The 17899-nt window shown below is 44.1% G+C and overlaps 1 protein-coding gene and 1 long non-coding RNA gene across 5 annotated transcripts in view; one reads left to right on the top strand and one right to left on the bottom strand.

The window, feature by feature from the left end:
• Positions 1-17899, bottom strand: part of VPS35L (VPS35 endosomal protein sorting factor like) — a 145062-nt gene that overhangs the window by 38026 nt on the left and 89137 nt on the right. For all 4 annotated transcript variants that reach the window (XM_054454196.2, XM_063655225.1, XM_063655226.1 and 1 more), the window contains 3 exons: positions 14984-15082; positions 12400-12477; positions 10774-10888 (listed from right to left, as the gene is read on the bottom strand). In XM_054454196.2, coding sequence (XP_054310171.1) covers positions 10774-10888; positions 12400-12477; positions 14984-15082 — 292 coding nt within the window. The remainder of the gene's footprint in view (positions 1-10773; positions 10889-12399; positions 12478-14983; positions 15083-17899) is intronic.
• On the top strand, positions 6592-10470 carry LOC129015718 (uncharacterized). Its single transcript, XR_008494639.2, has 3 exons — positions 6592-8545; positions 9774-9855; positions 10368-10470. It is a non-coding gene; the product is annotated as an uncharacterized LOC129015718 (long non-coding RNA).

Genomic DNA, 17899 nt, shown 5'->3' with positions numbered 1-17899 from the left:
TTATAGGCATCTGCTACCATGCCCCTGTAGGAGCTCGGTTAGGGTGGTGGCAGAAATTGTAAGAGAAAATTACAGGAAAAACGCAAGCTTTCTTGGAAGGCAGGAAGGTTTTACAAAAGCTTTAGGAAAGGGTTATGGCTGAAGGCAGCCTAATCCTATTTACCTTGAGTTGATAGGAAAAGAGCAAATAGTGAATGTGGGGGAGTTTATCTAAATAGCTTGTTTACTCATGTGGTCCTAAGACTGACCTTTGATCATCTGTGGGTGTATGACTGCTCTCTACTCAGGAGGTCAGCAATGTTAATTACCTTCTAGTGGTGTTTACTCAAGACCTTTGTCATTTAATCTGTACTAAATAAATGCGAACTTTGCCAGCTTATCAAAGCCAATGCTGCAGACTCAGGCACCAGAGCCCCTTAGCCATGCTGACAGGCAAAATATCTGTGTCAGTCTTTCATCCATCACTGGGTCCGGGTCTGCAGGTCAGACCCGGCATACCTGGCTAATTTTTGTATTTTTTTAGTAGAGATGACATTTCACCATGTTGGCCAGGCAGGTCTCGAACCCCTGACCTCAGGTGATCTGCCTGCCTCTGCCTCCCAAAGTGCCAGGATTACAGGCGTGAGCCACCGTGCCTGGCCTATTTTTATTATTATTTTTTGAGACAGGGCCTTGCTCTGCTGCCCAGGCTGGATTGCAGTGGTACCGTCATAGCTCACTCCTGCCTCGACCAACCCTCCCACTTCAGCCTGCCAAGTGGCTGGGACTACGGATGTGTGCCATTATGCCTGCTAATTTTTTATTTTTAGTTTTTTTTTTATTCATATTTTGTACAGACGGGGGTCTCACTATGTTGCCCAGGCTTAAATTTCTAAAAATAATTTTTCTTGAACATACAAAGGCAATACAAGTTCGCTGTAAAATGTTCAGTCCTAGAAATGTATAAAACAGAAAGATGGCACAACAATGTACTCCCTTCCTATTTAACCAGAGTAGGACAAGGTGGAGATGGGAGTAGGGACAGGGCCACACACTGCATGGACTCTAATACTCCTGCTGTTCTAAGGGGGGGCCACACCAGTTCCCTGTATGTATAAGGCACAGCACCTAGCTGAGGGGTGACACACACTCTATGGGGAACCAATCAGGGATGCTGTTCTGCACTGCACCATGAGGCGGGCAGGAAGGGTCCTCTCTAATTAGCTTCTCCATGAAATGAGTCAGACTTCAGGCTTGAAACTCCCCAGTCAGTCCACTTGCAAGGGTTCTTCTTCTCAAGGCTTTAAAAAGCTCCATACCGTGCTCTGGGGCCTCTTCGAGCTCCCGTAGATAATTCAGGGGCAGTAACTTCCCACCGGCATGTCCACCTGAGGAGCCCCACTGGCATCTGTTGTGTGTACTGAGGCTTTGAATATGCCTCTGTCTGAACAATAGAGTTACACATTCTAAAATGCTAAAATACCAATTGGGCAACTGTCAGAAAGCTTCAAAATGCTCAGAATTAAGATGCAGGTTATTTATTGTCTGCCAGAGCAAAAACTTGCAAAGAGTTCATATATTTTTCAACAGGAGTTTGGAGGAAAAAAATAGGCAGGAGCCATTTGAAGAAATAATTTGTAGCACTTCCAAAAAAAAAAAAAAAAAAAAAAAGAAGAAACAGAATACCAAACAGCCATTACAAAGAGGGTATTGATTGACACCAAGATTTACAGAGAAGCCAAAAAAGGCTTATGAAAAACACTGTAGAAGACATAATTCCATTTATTGCTAAAGGGGAAAGAGAACTACATATATATAGGAGAATACAGATAAATGGAGAGGGAAGGAGAAAGGAAAGTAGAATAGAGAGGCAGAGAGCATATAAGAATAATGAATATTTTAAAATGGATATATAAAAGAAAAAAATCAAGATGTCCATACTGTTAACAACAGCAGATTTGGGGGTGGGGTGGGGAGATACAGCATATTATTGGAGACTTTTATCTCAGGGCTTTTTACTTTGAAAGAGTCCTACATTTCTGTATGGTTGGAAGTTTTTCAAACGAGCATTCTGAATTTTTATAGCGAAAGTCATTAAGATTTAAAATACAGATTGCCTAGATTTTCAACTGGATACAGGACAATCTCACCAAACACCCTCAATACATGATAAAAGGAATTCAGACTTAACTAGGACCTACAAGAGTAAATGCAACCTTTTGTATCGTTGGCATTGGTGATATGGAAAACGAGTCAATACATGAATCATAGGTGACAGTCAAGAAGTGATAACCCAACCCACCTTCAAAATCAGCGTTTTGCTTTTTTTTCAATAATGCATTAGGTCAGTGCCAACAGAAATCTTTACCACTCGTCAGTCATAAACTCCTAAGGCTAAACAAGACCTCAAAGGTAATTCAATTCACTCCTAGATCTTCAATCCATCAATCCAACTACCCTCCTAGGTAACTACCCTCCTAGGTAACTCAGGTAACTCAGACTGACAGCTGTCCTAGCCCAGGAAGATCAAAGAATAGAAAAACCATTATTTCTTCTTTCTTTTTTTTTTTTTGAGACAGGGTCACACTCTGTCGCCCAGGCTGGAGTGCAGTGGTGCAGTCACGGCTCACTGCAACCTCCACCTCCCAGGTTCAAACAATTCTCGTGCCTTGTTAGCCTCCCGAGTAGCTGGGACTACAGGCGCATGCCACCACGCCCGACTAATTTTTGTATTTTTAGTAGAGACAGGGTTTTGTCATGTTGGCCAGGCTGGTCTCAAACTCCTAGCCTCAAGTGATCCACGGTCTTGGCCTCCCAAAGTGCTGGGATTACAGGCATGAGCCACCGTGCCCGGCCAAAAATCATAAGTTCTTAAGACAAGATGTTCCAGGGGGTTGAAGACTCCCATCTCTTGAATATGTATTAGTAAAGCAGGGTTCTGGCTATAAAAATCATCACTCTCTCTCAAGGTATACAAACCCCATTGCAAAATATCTTTACCCATCTTCAACATTTTCTATCTCTGTATGAGTTTAGGTTTGGATTGACAATATCAATATCATGGAAACTACCACATAAAATGCAACATCCAGACATATCTTCTTCCTGAAAACTTTGTCTGCAATGAAGATGTGCTGTCACCAAGTGATGGGGTGCCTTTGGCAAAGCCTTGTGGTCTCAATGGCCAAGTCATCCACAGGCAAGTCACTGATAGAGATTTACCACTATCTATTACTAGCCTGTGTTTTTGTAATAGAACTTGTTATTCCAACAGCTAAGTTTGAGGACTTATGGGCCACTATTTTGATATGTACATAGAGCAAGATGTAAAGAAATATGAATCTCCAGGAACAATTAAATACCTTATACATTAATGCTTAATTGCTACCAATGACGGCTTAATCTAACTTTGATTTTGCCACCTGGTTTATGCAGAATACCTTTTAAGTTCATTCTGAATATCAACACTTAATGTGAACAATCTACTTGGGACATATAAATTACTTCTTAGCTTCAGTAGTACCATCAGAAGGCTCCTGCACTCTCCCTCCCTCTTTTCTCTGAACTGTCAAGGGCTCTCTCACTGAGCCAAGCACGCTCAGCCCATGTGTTACCTAACTCCCACCTCTGAGATACTACTGGATGACATACCTTTCTCTCATCCACGCAGTAGCTCATTTGAGGTTGCGTATTGTCTCTGTGAATAGTAGGCTTAGATTTCCCTAAGCAGAAAGGATTACTTATTCCTTATATTAATTTTGGTTCTTTGTTTCCTAAATTAGTTTATCTAATGCTCAGTCCATAATAATTGACCTCCAGCAACCACGTGCACTTGGGATTAGAAATACAACTCTGCGTTATGATACAGAAGAACTAACTTAATATAGAGAGGCACAGTGGTTAAATCCAGATAAGGCCACTTATTAGCTGGATGCTCCTGAGCACGGCCTGAGCCTCAGTTTCTCCATCTGCAAAATAAAGATAAACCACCTACCTAATAATACGTACTGAATAAAACTATTTTGCCAGGAGTTCAGACCTCTCAAAAATTAGGCCCTCAACTATCACCTTAACTTGGTCTCCTCATTCCTTCCAGATGTACTGTTTTCTCAGCCTCTAGGCCTCAACCTACAATGCCACACACCTTACTTCAGTATAACAAGAAATTCCCTGACCTTCCAGGCTCTTCAATGCCACCTTTTTGTTTTCTTCTTTCAAGTCAAAGGTTAATTCTCTCTTCTCTAAAATTCCCAAGCACATTTTATGTCCATACTGCATGACCTTTATCGTGTGCTGCCTAGTGTAATAAATGTAGACAGACATGCTCTCCCTGAATGGCCTGTAGTCTCCTTTTCTTGTTTTGTTTTGAGACACGGTCTCACTCTGTTGCCCACGCTGGAGTGCAGTGGTGCAATCTTGGCTCACTGCAACCTCTGCCTAACAGGCTCAAGCGATTCTCCTGCCTCAGTCTCCCAAGTAGCTGGGATTACAGGTGCGCACCACTACCGCCAGCTAATTTTTGTATTTTTAGTAGAGACAAGGTTTCATCATGTTGGCCAGGCTGGTCTTGAACTCTTGACCTCAAATGATCCACCCAACTCGGCCTCCCAAGGTGCTGGGATTACAGGCGTGAGCCACCATGCCCAGCCCAGCCTGTAGTCTCTTTAAGTGCATTCCTGTTGCCCATATAATGCTTGGCACAGTGGACCACATGTAAAAGATGACCAGAAAATACTGACAGGAGGAAGCAAACTGCAGGTTATAATTTAACTATTATAAGGGTCCGAGAGATCGTCAGGAAGAGACTTGCCCTGCCCTTTTTCTGTGGGTTCCATGAGCAGCTGCCATCCAACCCAGGCCCTGACACTCCTTAAGATGGATGGATCATGTGTGGACAGATGCGAGCGTGGGCAACAAGCTTGATGCCATCTGCCCCGCTGTGAACTGTTCCAACTAAAATAACCTACTTTGTCTGCATTCATCAAAGAGGCCTCAGGGTTGGAGAAAACAATCAAATCAAACATTCTTCAAAGGATGTTCTGTTAACTAAACTAGTAAATATGAACTCAAACATAAATCACCAAGACCTGGTAAATGTGTGAAAACCATTTTTCTCCTTCACAAGCCATTCTTGACTCTCCAGGAAGAGGAAATGCAAAATAATTTTTCTCTCCCACACCATGGCCCTGGCTATTTCCATTAGCCATTATAGTTTGTGGTAGCCAGGGGCTCCATATACAGGTTGAACATTCCTAATCTGAAATCCAAAGTGCTCCAAAATCTCAAACTTTTTGAGTAAACGAGACAGACAGGACCTCATGGAGGTGATGCGCTTACAGGGGGAAAAGCTACTTACATATTTACTTGTTAAATAACAGTGATAAGCATAATGGAGGAAAAGCACAGGTGAGCGGATAATATGTCGTACAGGATGACCTGACCTAACTTTCTGTTTACCTGCAGAAATGGGAAGGCCAAGGATGGTTTTCCTAAAGACGTGACATATGAACCCAGCTCTGAAGGATGAAAATGCAAAAAATAAAAGAAAGTAAGTTTTAAAAGAACAGGGGAGATCCCTACAGAAGGTGGGAAAAGCATTATTATTAATGATAATAAAATCATTCTTGGCTGGGCATGGTGGCTCATGCCTGTAATCCCAGCACTTTGGGAGGCTGAGGCAGGTGGATCACCAGAGTTCAGGAGTTTGAGACCAGCCTGGCCAACATGGTAAAACCCCATCTCTACTAAAAAATACAAAAATTAGCCCAGTGTGGTGGTGCATGCCTATAGTCCCAGCTATTTGGGAGGCTGAAGCAGGAGAATCACTTGAACTTGGGAGACGGAGGTTGCAGTGAGCAGATATCATGCCACTGCAGTCCAGCCTGGATGACGGAGCAAGACTCTGCCTCAAAAAAAAAAAAAAAAGTTCTTTTGACCACTATTTCTCTTTAATTGTTCTATCTTATTTCAGCTTTGGAGGAACCGCAATTCTTTTTAGCATAATTCATCAGTTTGTCTCAAAACAAAGATGAAGTTTCCTACAATGCTTTGCATATGAAAAATAATCTGGCTTTCAAACTATAAAATCAAACAGCTCTCAACGTACTGTATACAGTTAGTTCCTAAAACCCATGGCATACTTTCATCATTTGAGAGAATTTTATACTAAGATAATACTTACTGAGCAGCTACTATGTGCCAGTGGGCCAAGTGCTCTAAGACCATTTTCTCATTTAACACTCAACAGATAGGTACCACTGTCATCATCTCCACTTTACAGATGGGGAAACAGGACAGAAAGGCCGAGTCATCCAAGAGCACCTGGCTTGTAGGTGACAGAGTCAGGATTGGGACCAATGCAAGCAGAAGACTTGAAAGTCAGTACTAATTAGGTCCTCATCCCAACATTCTGCTGTTGGCCAAATACATCATGTAATTCCACATCTCCATGCCTTTGCTCAGGCCATTTACTCAACCAGGAATGCTAATCCTTCCTTCTTCCCTTCCCACGTTCTCATAAACACATGTTCTTCTTTTAAGACCCACCTTAAACATACTTCCATTGTAAAATGCCCCCATTTTCTTTTTTTTTCTTTTTTTTTTTTTGAGACAGAGTCTCGCTTTGTCGCCCAGGCTGGAGTGCAGTGGTGGTATCTTGGCTCACTATAACCTCTGCCTCCTGGGTTCAAGCGATTCTCGTGCCTCAGCCTCCTGAATAGCTGGAATTACAGGAGTACACCACCACAACTGCCTAATTTTTTTAATTTTTAGTAGAGATGGGGTTTCACCATGTTGGCCAGGCTGGTCTCGAACTCCTGACCTCAGGTGATCCACCCACCTCAACCTCCCAAAGTGCTGGGATTACGGGCATGAGCCACCACGCCTAGCCTGTAAAATACCTACCTTTTCTAGATTATAAACTGTAAAGATAAAGAAACAAAGGTAAAAATAAAGGAAAAAAGAATCTGCTCTTGCTGTGGCCTGGTAATAATTTTCTAGAAAGAGCCATTGACAAACAAGGGCAAGAAGTTACCTAGAGAAAGGACGGAAAGAAAAGAGAAACAGACATTGCTAGGCCATCTCCAGTTAAGAAGCATCTGATCGACCAAATCTCTGGCTTGCAAGTCCTTAATTTCTCCTAAATACTCTGGGGTGGTGGGCACGAGCACGTGCACCAAATCCCTGCGCAATCCAGTCTATGCGCAGCACTGGTGTGTACAAAGGAACAGAACCAGGCCTCCCCTGCAACAAGCCCTCATCAGCATCCTGCGCCAGTCTGCCTGAGAGTTCAACAGGAGAGTTCAACAGGAGTGTTCAACAAGAGTTTACTTGTCGGGAAGGACCCAGCCTTGGGAAAGCCACAGCCTGCCAAAGAAGATACAACCAAGGCCGGATTAAGGGAGGCAAGAAAATGAACTGGAGGGACGGAGACATTTTATAACCAGCTGCAAGGGGAGGATGTTTACGGAGGCAAACAAAAGCAGCGCATTTCCATGAGCTTCATTTAATTTATATTTAGCCTTCTCATTCTCAGTAATTGAATGCATTATTTATTTTGGCCAGCAATTGCTGCCTGTGGCTTTCAGGAGAAAAATAATAGGCTTTTAAGGTTTAGCGCCACAGCATTTAGAGACTCGAGTAAAAATCATCAGATAAATTATTAAACATTAAGCGGACTCCACATTCCCACTCTCCTGCAGTAGCTGAAAAGTGACAGGGGAGGCAGACGAGGAGCCCAGAGTCCTGACACCGAGGATGCTGTCTTTATCCATGCACAGCATATGGGGCTGTTCTTACACCAGTTGTCCCTCGGTGGGGACCGAGGACGTTATAGGAAGCGCAACAGGGAGAAACTACTCACAGCTCTCCTTCAACAGTTCTTGGGAGCACCAAATCTTTGATAAGGGGGATACCTTTATCCAGGTAGAGAATTTTTGTTTTACTTTTTCAAAAAAAATTACCATAAAGCCCTATATGGGATCTAATTATAAATTTCCCGAGATCCACAACATTCAGATCCATGGTCCTGATTTTATAACATGGGAAGAAGAAAGATCTAGGCTTCCAAAGCCTCCACTTGCAGTTCTGGTAAGTGGTGTCATAGCTTTGGTATCTGCAGCTCACAATTTGTTCCTAGTATTGCAGGTAAAACCAACTCAGGTGTGCCTACCTAGGTCCACCATTCCTGAGCTTTTAAAGAAGGAACTCATTTATAAGCAGATTTAAAATTTCTAATATCCAAGGAAGCGTCTTCTAATTTTCATCCTGTGCATCACTAGGTTTTGGGTGGTGACTGTTAATTTTTGTTTTGTTTCTCACTAACCCATTATTCTTTTTTTTTTTTTTTTTTTTTTCAAGACAGTCTTGCTCTGTTGCTCAAGTGGTACGATCTCGGCTCACTGCAACCTCCACCTCCCAGGTTCACGCGACTGTTGTGCCTCAGCCTCCCGATAACCCATCATTCTTATCAAAGCAAGCAGTAGGAGAAAGTTCCATGTTGACCTATACACAATGAAGACACGTGCCTGTCCTAGTGGGGAGAGCGGGTATCACAGACAATAAGCAAGTAAACAAACACAGTAAGAAAACATCAGATTGTGGAGTGTGCAATGATGATAATGAGGATGATGCTGCAGAGGTGACGGAGTGGGGTGGGGCGGCTACTCTAGCTAGAGTGGCCAGCAGAGGCCTCCGTAAGGAGCTGTGGCTTGTTCTCACCATCTGCCTTGTAATTTAAAAAAATACAACTATCTGGGGAAAGATCATTGTAGAAAGAGGGAACAAAGCCACAAAGGCTCTGAACTGGGAAGATCACTGAGTATGTTCAAAGAACAGAAGCAGGCCTATGTGGCTAAAGCAAATGGGAGATGAGGATGCAGGCAGTTGAGGATGGAGGTGGGCAGGCACCAGCTCACAGGGGAACTCAAGAGGCAAGTGTTCAGCTGCACTCAGAAGCTACTGAAGTCCCCCATGAGTTAGAAGCAAAACCAAGCCGAGTTTTAAAGGTTCCTAGGCAGTAACCATGTATGAAGACTTCACTGCCCAGAGCTGTTCCAGTTGAATCATGACACAGATGATCCCCAGAACTTCCATGGCAGTGGTTCAAACAATAGAGAAGTGATCACTCTCCAACTGGCCCAGAATGCCCTACCAAGACAATGGCAACAAGTGGTGAGGCGCCAGCCTTGGCATAATCTGTGCAGTTGTGTCGGGAAAAGAACCACCACTGAAAACCTCAGTCCACCTCCTATGGCGCTATGGAAGTGCCCCAGCATTCCTTTAGGCTTCCCAGTCAATGCAGTGGTGAAGGGGCATGGCCTTCAGCCAGACAGATCAGGGGCTGAGAGCTGGCTCAGTGACTCAGGAGTGGACCTACCCCAAGCAAGTTAGTTGGGCACTCTCTGCCTCAGTTTACTCACCTGGGTAATAAGGCACCAACCACAGCACTGGCCCCAAGTGGCTGCTGGGAGGATGAAATGAGATAACTTGTGCAAAGGGCTTGCCACATAACAAATGCTCCATAAATGTCACGTAAAGATTTCTTTTACCCTCTGTGTTATGGCCTGCAGGGTGGGTACCCTGCTGCCAAACTGCCTGCAGGCCCTTGACGTACATTGTTGCGGTAGGTAACCAGGGTGTCCTGCAGCAAACACTTGGGCTTTCTACCTGAGCGCCTTCTCTTGGCTCAAGTGTGGAGCAGGCCAGAATGCCAGGGGGTTAATATCCCAGAAGCGGCACTCTGTCAATGACAGATGAGAATAAAGGGAAAATCACCTGTCTTCCTTGCCCTTCAGGTGGAGAAACACTGGCTGTGTCTGACAACACCTCCCAGATGGGAATGAGCTTCAGCTGCCCACAGGAACGACCTGTTCAATGGTGACTGTTTTTCTGGCTTCCTTTCCTTCCCTGTCTCATTTCACATCACTCTTCTGATATCACTGAGATCACCTTCTCCCAAATAAACGATCCTGAGCATCCTTGCCTAATGGATGGCTTTGGTGTCTAGTATGGAAAGATCAGTCTTGGGCAGAAACTTTATCTGTAACAGCAAACTGTAGGGTATTTGTTCTACCACAGATTAGATGGTACTTGTGTGTCTCTGGGGTTTCAAACACACAAACATCCACAACAACAACAAACAAACATGAATCTGCCACTGTGAAGCAGTCCTCATGTCTCACATTCTCCAGGTGTGCTGAGCTCAGGATGTCTGAGCTGCATGACCTGGTCTGTCCTAGACAAATTTAAGAAGGTTCTTACAGGAAGCTATCTGTGCTCTATGATCTGTCTGACTCTATAAATGCATATGTGTCCAATGTGCTTCCTAGCAGAGAAACAAATTTAAAACTCATCATTTATTCATCTTTTTTTTTCTCTCCTCCTTAAAGGAATCTCTCTTGGTCGAGCGCAGTGGTTCACGCCTGTAACCCCAGCACTTTGGGAGGATCACTTGAGCCCAGGTGAGAGGCAGGAGGAACATTTGAGCCCAGGAGTTCAAGACAGGCCCAGGCAACAAAACGAAACTCCATCTCTATAAAACATAAAAATAAAAATATTAGCTGTGTGTGGTGGTGTGCGCCTGCAGTCCCAGCTACTCGGGAGGACTGCTTGAGCCAGGAATTCAAGGTTACAGGAAACTATGATCGCGCTACTACATTCCAGCCTGGGTGACAGAGTGAGACTCTGTGTCTAAAAAAAGAAATCTTTGTCTCTCTCTACACACATACGCACACACCTGAGTCAGTTTTCCTAAGCAGCAAGGGAGTGCCCGAGATGAGAGAATGATGGACTTACCTTGCGAGAGGCACTGGTTGGCCAAGGCCACCTGACCAGAATGCAGGTAAAGATTGAGACGTGTGAAGATGCCCACCAGGGAGGGGATGGTGATGAAGCAGTAGGCAACACAGGCCTAGGAGAAGGGAAGAAACATTAACGCTGGCAATGCCACGGTGGCAGAATCATACACCTGTTTTCATCCGTCATGTATTTCCAAGTAAAGAAATTTACAACAGTGAATCTCCCCATTCTGAGCCCCAATTTTCCCCTCTTGTACAACTCTGCTCTGATGACCCTCTAGGAGGACAGGGGTGTGAGGGAAGTGAGTGATAATGCAGGAAAAACAAATCCTCACGCATCATTATGGGAAGTAAATATGTAGCACCTAACATTAATAAACTAAGAAATAGCTGTTTAAACCAATTGCTTAAAAATATGGAGGTAATTAGAAACAGTTACTAAAGAGTTTGAGGTGGCTGACTGAGGAAAGAGGAGCAAGGTGACAAAGGGCAGAGCCAGGATGCTTATTTTTTACTGTAATCTTTTCAGTATAATTTCATGTTTAAAAACACAGACGCATATTTCTTTCTTAAAATTTTGAGCAGGGCTGGGTGTAGTGGCTCACACCTGTCATCCCAACACTTTGGGAGGCTGAGGCAGGAGGATCACTTGAGGCCAGGAGTTCAAGACCAGCCTGGGCAACCTAGTGAGACTCCCCATCTCTACAAAAAACAAAAAAATTACCTGGGCATGGTGGTTACAGTGAGCTATGATGGTGCCACGGCACTCCTGCCTGGGTGACAGAGCAAGACCCTGTCTCCAAAAATAAATGAATGAATAGCTAAATAAATTTTGAGCAGCATCACATCTGATAAAATTTTCAGCTTCAAGAAGCTGAAAATGATTTTTCAAAGTTTAACATCAGGCCAGGTGTGGTGGCTCACGCCTGTAATCCCAGCACTTTGGGAGGTCGAGGCGGGCAGATCACTTGAGGACAGGAGTTCAAAACCAGCCTGGCCAACATGGTGAAACCCCCATCTCTACTAAAAATACAAAAATATTAGCCGGGCATGGTGGCACGCGCCTGTAATCCCAGCTACTTGGGAGGTTGAGGTAGGAGAATTGCTTGAACTTGGGAGGCGGAGGTTGCAGTAAGCCGAGATCACATCACTGCACTCCAGCCTGGGCGACAGAGCAAGACTCCATCTCAAGAAAAACAAAAACAAAGTTGGGCATCATTATTATCTAGAGGAAAAAAGGCCTTTCAGTTACAAGAACAATATTATTATACATATTTTTATATTAGAAAAATATTTTATATTTTATAGTGTTATAAAATACGTGTTATATTAGTATATTAGAGAAAATGAAAGCTAATTCAGCTGGCACATAAAAATGCAGATCCATCGCTCATTCACCTTCCCCACAACACATATTAAAATTCAGACTCATTTAACCATTTCTCTTGAAAACATTAGAAAATGGATCATCCCAGATACAGGGAAAAATTAATCTGAAAAATCAATACTAAACCATTCTTATCATGACACACTCATCTTTTTCTGGGAAGAGTAATTTAGCAACCTGCAAACCAAACAGCCCACTGGAGTTCGAAGTCCAACAGTCCTTATCTTGAGAACATACCCGGACAAATGCAGCCGTCTTTCTGGAATGATTTCCTTTCATTACTTTTCTTGTCTCCATTGCCAACCGGTTCACACTCTGAATTTATTAATAAAATAGAAATGGTAATGAAGTGATGGCCGATTCAGATGAGCGTCTTCCATAGAGATCTGAACATTAACTACATACAGGTCAATGAGAACAAGCTTTCTAGGACCAAGACTGGTTAGCACCAAACCTTTAAATGCCAAGGGGTCATCAGGCCTGATCCAATCATGGCTTGAGCAAACATCTCCAAGAGAGTAGAACAAAAGGCAGTGTTTGCTACGTTAGTCATGCCTTTCGATCAGCATTATAAGTGACCATTTTCTGGCTTAATGAATAGCTGGGGCTCACTTACTCCATTTCCAGAAATCCTACCACACCAAAGTTTAAGAATTTAGAGATCTTAAGAGACACCTCCAAAGCACACCATTTAGACAATCAGACCACACCATTCAGCTATACAGTACCAACAATAAGAACAATAATGATAGTAGCCACATCATCACCAATAGTGTTCCAAGCACTATTTAAGAGCTATACATTCATTGGTTCACTTAAGCTTCATAATCCCAGGGTGGATACTATTACCTCCCCTGTTTTCCAGATAAAGTTTCTAAATTTAGGTCTTAAGTTTAGTTGTGCTAAATAACTTGCTAACCAGCAAACAAATACATATGAAAGTTATTCTCCTTGAATAGACCTGAAATAACGAAAGAGCCTTAGGGAACCCTTCCACAGATATAAAAAGTTTGGACCTGTGGTTCCCAAACTGTGCACCATGGCACCCTAGGGTGCTGCAGCAAAGGCAGCAAACTCACAGGGGTGCCACAGTTTTTTAGGGAATACTTGTTTGTTGCACATTGTAAACAGCAATACTTGTTTGTTGCACATTGTAAAAAGCACTGGTGCAAGGCTGATTTGATGATGGACTGCTTTACATCCCTTATAGCCACATCATATATTTGTAAAACTTGTTTTTCGTGGCTACTATGATCAAAAGCAAGTTTAATCGCTATGCAAAAATAAATATAAAAAAAGTGAATGTAAAACAAGAAATAAGAATAGCATCACCAATCTAATTCCAAATTTTATGAAGCTGTGATATGCCTCATAAGTACACACCCATCATTACTAATTATGGTTAAGAGAAAAATAGGCCGGGCTTGGTTGTTCATGCCTGTAATCCTAGCACTTTGGGATGCCGAGGCAGGTGGATCACCTTAGGTTAAGAGTTCAAGACCAGCCTGGCCAACGTGGTGAAACCTCATCTCCACTAAAAAATACAAAACATTAGCCGGGCACGGTGGCGGGCGCCTGTAATTACAGCTACTCGGGAGGCTGAGAAAAGAGAATCACTTGAACCCAGGAGGTGGAGGTAGAAGTGAGCCAAAATCACGCCATTGCACTCTAGCCTGGGCAACAGAGCAAAAACTCCATCTCAAAAAGAAAATAAAAAGTATTATTTTTCTTTCAATTTATATATATACTTTCTTCAAATGGCTATCAAGTTGTTACAGCATAAATACTTAAGTTGGCTGAACCTAACTTCTTTTTTTTTTTTTTTTTTGAGATGGAGTCTCCCTTTGTTGCCTAGGCTAGAGCGTAGAGTGCAGTGGCACGATCTCTGCTTACTGCAACCTCCACCTCCCAGATTCAAGCGATTCTTCTGCCTCAGCCTCCCAAGTAGCTGGGACAACAGGTGCCTGCCACCACGCCTGGCTAATTTTGGTATTTTTAGCAGAGACAGGGTTTCACCATATTGGCCAGGCTGGTCTCAAACTCCTGACCTCAAGTGATCTGCCAGCCTCAGACTCCCAAAGAGCTGGGATTACAGGTGTGAGCCATCACATTCAGCCTGAACCTAACTTCTTAATAAACAGGGTTGTTAATAATTCTTTTGGTCTGAGGGCACCATAAAAAGTTACTGAGAGATGCCATGATCCAAGAAAGTTGGGAACCTCTTGTTAGGTAAGAAGGGGCTCCTTCTGGTTAGATTTCTGTAACTAATCATTGTAAATCACTTAACTCTGTTGCTGGCATGCAGAAATGGGAAAATGCAAATCTCACAGAAAAATACATCAATAAAACCAAAGTTGTAAGTTTATTAACCTTTGAGAAACCACCTTTCATACCATAGAGAACAGTAACAAAATAGGACCAGAAGAATCCCAGATTAAGGCTGGGCACAGTGGTTCATGCCTGTAATCCCAGCATTTTGGGAGGCCAAGACAGGAGGATTGCTGGAAGTGAGGAATTTGAGACCAGCTTGGGCAACACAGTGAGACCCCATCTCTCAAAAAACAAAACAAAACAAAATTTAAAATAGCTGGGCATGGTGGCTTGAGCTGGTAGTCCCAGCTACTCAGGAGGCTGAGACAGGAGGATTGCTTGAGCCCAGGAATTCAAGGCTACAGTGAGCTATGATTGCGCCACTGCACTCTAGCCTGGGTAACAGAGTGAGACCCTGTCTCTAATAAAATAAAATAAAAATAAATGATTGGGATGTAGATGATCAATAAATATTTATTGAGAGAAGAAACTAATGAATGAAAATACTTACATGAATCAACTGCACAAGAACAGGCTCCAGATTGCAAAACATTGACCTGGACTCCACATAAAAACTCAGCTGTTGTTCAAAATCACGGCCAAAGGAAACCTACAATCAAGGAGAAAGATACTGAAGGTGACAGTGGTATTGTTAGAGGGAACGCAGGCACATGGTATGACTGAAATACTATTATGGCCACCTCATCTTTATGACATGGGCACTGGACTAGAACATAAGAAGCCAAAGGGTATAAAACAGAAGCTCAGAGTGTAAGTAGAATTTTCCAGGCTCCGAAGGAAACCACTGGAAAGGGAATAATGGGATATTGTTTGTCAGCTGTGGCCTTTTCACAGAACATAAATGTGGTTATTGGGGGCCATTTGTCAGAAGGTTTGCCATCGTAACAGTCATAGCTTTCTGCTTCCTGATGGGGACCCAACCTTGGCAGCTCACTGGTGGCTACAGAAGCCATAGATGGAAGTTTTTCCACCATTAAACATCCCCTCTTCTCCTATTTCTTCAAATTTATGAACAGCTGGTTAGTAAGAAAAACTTTACTGTACATCAATCATTTTTGTCCAGATGAGATTTAACATCGCCATTTCCATTACAGCTATCATGTTTCATATCTGATTTCCTTATATTCTTTTCCATAATAACTTGGTAACTTTCAGACAATGCCATAAAAAGATAAATACCACATGATGAGTACAAAAAGCAAGGGCAAAGGAGACTGACCTGGGGAAATCCATATGTCTGTTTCCTAACACGGGAATTGAAAGGCTAATCCTGAATCTTCATCAAAATTGATATTTTACCCACAAAGTCAGGTGGACTAATCAACCCGCACTATTGAACGAGTCAGAATTTCAAGGTTATTTGCAAAGTGATCTCGTCATTTTCATCTCGGTCAGCTTTGGTCCTGACTTTTCTATTAAAATAGAAGATATTGGCAGCAGTTGGTGTTTTGGCTTAGAGCACCCAGAATGAAGGAGAAGACTGTTCAGGCTGGGATAGTATAATGGTGGGATGTTCCCAAAGGAGGCTACAGGAAACCCTCCCACTCTGCTAGCCCTTCTGCAGTGTCTCTGTGGACCACCCCCCATCAAGAGGAAGAGCCTCTTCCCCTCCAGACCGGCTCTGTGACTTGCTCTGACCCACAGATTGCAGTAGAATGTGGCAGGGGTTTACTGTGTGATTTCTTTTTTTTTTTCCCAAGACGGAGTTTTGCTCTGTTGCTCAGGCTGGAGTGCAGTGGCATGGTCTTGGCTCACCACAACCTCTGCCTCCCGGGTTCAAGCGATTCTCCTGCCTCAGCCTCCCGAGCAGCTGGGATTACAGGCATGCACCACAACACCTGGCTAATTTTGTATTTTTAGCAGAGACAGGGTTTCACCATATTGGTGAGGCTGGTCCCGACCTGACCTCAGGTGATCCACCTGCCTCAGCCTCCCAAAGTGCTGGGATTACAGATGTGAGCCACCGCGCCTGGCCTCACGGTATGATTTCTAAGCCTTGGCCTTAAAATGCCTTGCTGCTTCTGTCTGTGCCTTCATAGAAGGCAGCACCAAGTAAGAGACTCAACTGAAACCACTGACTGAGGAGAACAGTGGTGAGAAAGAGAGGACGTGGAAGAAAACCAAGATGGCCCCAGCCCATATCCAGCACCAAAACGCTGGAGAAGGGAACAAGGCCACTGTGGATCCTCCAGCCTAATTGTGCCACACCAGTGCCACACCAACACTCCCTGTGGCAGCCTGGTTACCAAGCTGATCCACAGAGTTTGAGAACTAATAAAAAACTCATGCTGGGCGCAGTGGCTCAGGCCTGTAATCTCAACACTTTGGGAGGCCGAGGCTGGAGGATTGTTTGAAACCAGGAGTTGGAAACCAGCCTGGGCAACATAGCGAGACCCCTGTCTTGACCCCCCAAAAAAAATCAACGAAAAAAAGCCCTGTTATTTAAAGCCACTAAGTTTTGGGATGAGCTGTTACTCAGCAGTAGATAAGTAAAACAGATGGGGAGTGGATATCTGGCGTTTTGCCTGCCCGGCATAGTTTCCATCACCATCTGATGATCTGCATCAGCTGCTTCAGGGCACACCTTCTTTCCATTCTTGGCCCTCCTGACTCAGGTCACCCAGGTGTGCTTGGGGCTATGACCCATGTCAATCTAAAGAGACTCAATCCCAGGACTTTGCTGGAGTCCCGCCTGCTGGGCCACAGAGCTGGGGGGGATGGAAACCTGGAGCTGTGGTGGGGCGAGCCCAGCTGAGCCGGAGGCCAACAGGGCAGAGCCCAGGGCTAAAGACAGACAGGGGGCCGGGTGCAGTGGCCCACGCCTGTAATCCCAGCACTTTGGGAGGCCGAGGCGGGTGGATCACGAGGTCAGGAGATCGAGACCATCCTGGCTAACACGGTGAAATCCCGTCTCTACTAAAAATACAAAAAATTAGCCAGGCGTGGTGGCGGGCGCCTGTAGTCCCAGCTACTCGGGAGGCTGAGGCAGGAGAATGGTGTGAACCCGGGAGGCGGAGCTTGCGGTGAGCCGAGATCCCGCCACTGCACTCCAGCCTGGGAGACAGACCGAGACCCCGTCTCAAAAAAAAAAAAAAGACAGGGAAGGCAGGTCCTGATGACATCCCGGAGACCCTGAGCACGGCTGCTGCTTTGGAGAGTTCCAGCCCCTGGACTTTTTGTCACATGAGCCAAGAAATCCCCGCTCCCATCACCCTCCCACCCCCAACCTTTTTCCTCTTAAGCCAGTTTGTCTTGGCTCTCTTTGCCCCCAGGGGAGTCCTGGCTAATGTAAGATGTTTTCTAATTTCATCTTATCTCACTAAGAATGAAAAGCACCAGAGAACATAATGTTAACTGCTTTCGCCAGCATAAGGATAAACAATTACATCACACTTCCAAGTGCACT

Source organism: Pongo pygmaeus, chromosome 18 (genome assembly GCF_028885625.2).
Source record: "Pongo pygmaeus isolate AG05252 chromosome 18, NHGRI_mPonPyg2-v2.0_pri, whole genome shotgun sequence".
NCBI lineage: Eukaryota > Metazoa > Chordata > Mammalia > Primates > Hominidae > Pongo > Pongo pygmaeus.
Note: the sequence above shows the minus strand (reverse complement) of the source record. Positions and strands in the feature narration are given on the sequence as shown.